The following is a 5,573-nucleotide window of genomic DNA, read 5'->3' on the forward strand; positions in this document are numbered from 1 at the left end:
TATATTTCTTTTTTACTACATGAAGTATTTTTTACACCACCACCGAGATAGTCGTATCCTTTAAGTAAACTATTTGCTAAAAATATCATACAACAGTCTTAATACCTTTTTAGCCTTTTTGTTGAGCTTTGCATGAGAATCAAACGTTAATTTGTAATCATCTGCAAAACCAGCATTTCTAATTCCTTGAGAAAATAACTTTTTACAATATAAGTAATCAGGTTCTGTATTGTAGTCCAAATGAGAGACGTATTCCAAATATTCTTTAACTATATTTGTACCACAACCTAAACAATAGAAACAATGTACTAAAAACTTTTATTGTCTAATATACTAGTATTCAACCAAATAGATAAACTAATACCTGGAACATTTTTAGAACCAAACATTTTCTCCAAAAATTGGTCAATATTATTAAGAGAGTCTTCCTTCATCTGTGTAACAACATCACTGTAGGAACAACCCTCCCATGGAAGTTTTCCACCAAGCCAAGTAATTATATTATAACCAAGAGATTCCAAGTCACTTCGTCTGGAGATAACTAAAAAATAAGACCCTTAGTTTGCAACTGCTTTAAAATACTTTTTCTCAAACATTTCTTTTTTGGTAAAAGAAAATGACATTTTATTAATATATATAAATATGTTTGGAATCAATATTTAAAAAATAAATTTCTAAATAGGTATTACTAACTTTTATCAAAAAGAAGTTCAACACAAATTTAAAAAATAAAGTTGTGATGACATTTCATAATTACATTAACTAAGGGCATCTTGGAAAAGTGATGAAGCTGGGAAAATGAGGTTTATAAAGTTATTAAATTTATTTTATCATCTACCATAAATAATAACTTAATTGTATTAAAACTATAAATAATTTAGCCATTCTGTCTTCATCAATCTCACTTTGACATAGCATAATGCTGAAATCCATGTTAAATGAAGTTCAAACTTGAAATGGACTTTAGATAAAGAAAGAGAAAAAATGATATATTAAAAGTCAAAATCAAATGATTAAAAATATGAACAAAATTGTTAATTACTAAGTCTTCATGAACTACTAGAAATTATGGCAATTCTCCATTATTTACGTAACAATTCAATATCAGCTAGGTAAAATAGAATCCAAAACTATATCACTAAAATAACTCCTTACCACCAATGTGAGCATCCCTACCAGAATACTCAAGGGTACCAACATCAGCCTTCCTACCGTCAGGGTTGTACTCTTTGTGTGTACCATCTCGATATTTAAATCGACAAACCAGACCAAAATCGATTAAGTATACTGGAAAATCATCGCCCAAGACCATGTTTAAAGCCTTAATATCGGAATGAATGTAACCATGGCTATGAATATACTCAAGAACATCAATCTGCAAGAAAACTTATTCATTAGGCTATAAGATGTTTAAAAATGAAGATTACACAGGAAAAACAAGGTATCTCATATTTTTTTAAAATGTTCATGAGAATAAATTTAACTTTGGCAATGCCAACTTTTGACAATTTGAGCAAACAATAAAACAGCAATTTTGAGCCATTTAAGCTCATTCTTCTTCTATTTTGACTTTACTATTGAGTCTGCCATCTAAAAATCGACCAGAAACCAGTGTTACTTATTTCTGAAAAAGTTACCTCATTTTTCCCCTGGAGACTTCAAATATGTTTATGCATAAAAGTAATTCTTGCAATACAGAAAAAAATATTGTACACACGCACATTAATTTTTCAAAAATAAATCTTATCATAAAAAGAGAAACAATTTTTTTTTTAATTTGGTATAAAGGCAGAATTAAAGTTAAACCGATCTAAAAACTGTGACTAACTATACTACATGTAGATTACCTCCCACTATAATCAAAAAGGACTAAACCAATTCAAGAAATATTTACACCAAAATTATAATTTGTCAATAAAAAATTAAGTTCGATACACAACAGAGACATTTGTCAATAGTTACAGATTTAATTTCAAGTTGAAGATTTAATTAAATTTTTTTTTAAACAAACATTTATAAGTATTGTGGTTTCACTTAACCAATAAAATAAAAATATAACTAATATTGAAAACTATACTTACAACATAAGAGGCCAGAGTTAAAGCTGTCTTAATATGGAATCTTTGAGATTGTCTCATAAATACTTTATGAATAGAATCACCATACTTAGGAAGAACAATAAACCTCATTTTTTCTCCCTTCATGACATGTGATCCAAAACCATAAATTTTTGGCATACCTATTCTCTTCACTCTCTTTTCAGCCATCCAGTTATTAACTTTAAAAGGAAAAAATATATAGAGGTATTATTTATTTTTAAAAACATTTAACAAGGAAAATTAATAAAATAATGAATGAATATAGATTGTAGGTATACTCGTTGAAAACAATAATAAAATCAAAGCCTTGATTTCTCAAAAAGCAGTAAATAACTAACTAGCCAACATTATAAAAATTCAGGCTTCATCAGCATGGAAAACTTCAAAATCACATTAATGCACACCAGGGATAGCATGCTGTCAACCAATTCTTCAATGAGAAATAATTTATCACCGCTAAGACTTGAAAATATGGATATGCATTTTATCTTGGTTTAGTACCTTGTGTATCATTTATAGCAACAAGTTTTGAAAAAAAATTATAAATATAAAACATATTTTTATTATACATTTTGCTCAATTAAATTTTATTTGTAAACCGATCATGATAAAATGTGACCTGCATATTTGGATGAAAACGTTTTAAGTTACTAAAAAATGTGAAAACATGAAGCTTATTTAATTGAAATAAGTTTATTATACAAATTTATTGAGGTTAAGACAAAATTTTTTTTGTATCTACCATATTCATTGAAAATATCTGGAAGAAATGATATGGAACAACAGTTTAAATCATTTCAAAATTCATTTTATAATAATAATTGATATTATTTTTTTTTATTGTCATTTTTTTTTAATTTAAGTTGGTGCAACTATTGTATTCTGCGATCAGTTTTCCATGCTAATAAATATTATATATGAAATTTTAGCAAGAAATTAGAAATTTCATTTGGACTTCCTTTTCTTTCACTCGTAATATAGTAAGAATTTTCCCCAGCAGCCAAAAAATGGATCACCATAAAATGAAATGATGTCAAAAAAGCTGCCCCTCCTGGAGATAGGCCTCAAGTGCACCTCCATTTATTTAGGAGTATTTAATGGACAGCAAGAAATCATCCATGATGGTTTGCACCTAGAAACTCGAGTTGTGTTTATGGTCAATTATATATAATTACAATGCTTACATTGGCAATTAAGTAACAACAGACTTCCCACCCATTTTAGCTTCCATTTCACCTATGGTGAGGCACCAAGCTCAGAAGGATGCGTTCCTTGAATTAGAAAAATTGAAAGATGTCATTCCACAGCTGATTGTGTTTTCTACTAAACCTATGTGCAGAGCAACATTGATGCATCCTTGCTGTTCAGTAAATACTCCCAACCACAGGTGCAGAGCGTTATGGTCTACTTTCCTGGAAATTTCTATTTTTCTCTTAAACCTTAATTTATCACAACTTATACAAATCACAACTTAATAAAGTTCAAAAACCTGGGATGTTTGCCATCCTACAATGAACTAAAGAAAAAAAAAGGAAAACAACAGAAAGTGATATCTCCCAAATTGATATTCCCCTGCCAAACACAAAAAAAGAGCAGCCAAAAGTTGTGAGCTGTAAAAAGAAATGATAAGAAAAAAGGTTCCCCAGTCATGCAAAAAAATCTTCTAAAAGAGTACAAATTTGTTGGTGATTTTTTGCAATTTACACCTTCAGGACACATTGGATCAAAAAAGTACCCTAATGTGACCTATATATCAGCTCATCATAAAAAGTGAATTACTTTTAGAATATATTAAAAAATTATCTCACCCATGACATTGGAAAAGCAAGAGTTAAGTGCACTGAAGAAGGATAGAAAATTAGCAATACTCTCAAAGAAAAACCACAGGCCACTGTTATGACCCAGCGAGAATCAAATCAAGATTCCTAAAATTTTGGTTGGAAGAAGTTGAATATGCAGAATAGGAGGTCCCACTATATTGAAAGTTTCAATGAAAATAATTTCAATTAAATTATTATTTTGTAGGAAAAATTCAGTACGTATCAACATGGGTAAGCAACTAAAAACAATTACCTTTTTTATATCTAATAATCAGCTCGACTGAAATATAACACAAAAACTAAAAAAAAAAAAAACTTCGGCCTGAGATGTGCACTAAGTCACCTTGGTGAAGGCTTGAAATTCTGGCCGTAAAGTTGGCACTAATAAATGAGTTCTTACTTTTCGTATTCTTCACTGACTACAAGCCCAACCATCTCATTTATATATTGGTCAACTATTAACTCATAATTTCTCAACCTTAGGTTAATATGAGATTACCTTCTGGGTAAAAATCTTACTTTATAGGTCAGAAACGAAAAAAACATTTTTTTATTTATCGTGGAAGATATTGATTGACCGTGTGTAAAGATGAAAGGAATATGGTCCGGGTGCGGTCAAAAAAACTCAAATAGTAGAATATACTATTTTATTGAGCCAATGTTTCGCCCCACGTTGCAGGGCTTCGTGACGGCAGTCAAAACAGCTATAGTTCCTTTGTTTTTGACTGCCGTCAAAATAGCCCTGACGAAGCCTTGCAATGTGGGGCGAAACATTGGCTCAATAAAATAGTATATTCTACTATTTGAGTTTTTTTGACCGCACCCGGACCATATTCCTTTCAACTTTTTTATTTATCATATTTAAGAAATGCGAATTAACTTTAATTAGACATCAGATTCATGTTTATCACCCCCAAAAAACATAAAGTAACCTCAAAGAGAAAAAGTACAATGGAAATTTTCACTCCAAGAGCATTTTTAATACCATTGGAGTATTGCATGAAAATCACACATAGAACAAAAAAATTATGTGAATATGACTTGCAGGTCATTTTCTTCTCTTTCACTTAATATTGGATAACCTATTGTGTAAAATGCTTATTTTGCAAGTTATACACTAAATATAATAAGAGAAAAAATTATTACTGCTTTTGGTTATTTTTTATTATTTGCTAAAAAATAAATTGCTATATACAATGTTTTGACAATTCCCAAAGCAACAATATGATAAATGTCATTAGGGTCTATGAGACCTGGAATGCCATCCCTAAGAAACAAAACAAAACCCATATTACTACACCCCACGGCATGAATCAATCAACTTAGCAGACATTCCAATATATATATTAGGTAGAAAGTTATAATGTAATTCATATTTTATGGTAAACCATTTATCTGGATCATTTTAATCATGTAATCAACATAAATAATTACTTTGTTCCTTAATATAGTTTATTTACTATTATATTATACAATACTACCCCTTACTATATTACACAATTAATGGTAACAATATTTTATAAATAAAAAAGTATTTACTTCTTGAAGAAGTTTATCGAGGGGTGCGGTCAGCAAAGAACAACATAAATAAACACAACAATATTTATTTATTTTATGCCGACGTTTCGACCTGAGTTTCAGGTCTTCATCAGGG

General features: G+C 29.6%; 1 protein-coding gene across 4 annotated transcripts in view; it reads right to left on the minus strand.

The window, feature by feature from the left end:
* The window catches only part of LOC106684487 (serine/threonine-protein kinase VRK1), a 23,884-nt gene that overhangs the window by 8,398 nt on the left and 9,913 nt on the right, over positions 1 to 5,573 (minus strand). For all 4 annotated transcript variants that reach the window (XM_067053623.1, XM_067053622.1, XM_014426604.3 and 1 more), the window contains 4 exons: positions 2,082 to 2,278; positions 1,156 to 1,375; positions 365 to 541; positions 106 to 287 (listed from right to left, as the gene is read on the minus strand). In XM_067053623.1, coding sequence (XP_066909724.1) covers positions 106 to 287; positions 365 to 541; positions 1,156 to 1,375; positions 2,082 to 2,278 — 776 coding nt within the window. The remainder of the gene's footprint in view (positions 1 to 105; positions 288 to 364; positions 542 to 1,155; positions 1,376 to 2,081; positions 2,279 to 5,573) is intronic.

This window comes from Halyomorpha halys, unplaced genomic scaffold (genome assembly GCF_000696795.3).
Source record: "Halyomorpha halys isolate HHAL.00 unplaced genomic scaffold, Hhal_1.1 Scaffold586.1, whole genome shotgun sequence".
NCBI lineage: Eukaryota > Metazoa > Arthropoda > Insecta > Hemiptera > Pentatomidae > Halyomorpha > Halyomorpha halys.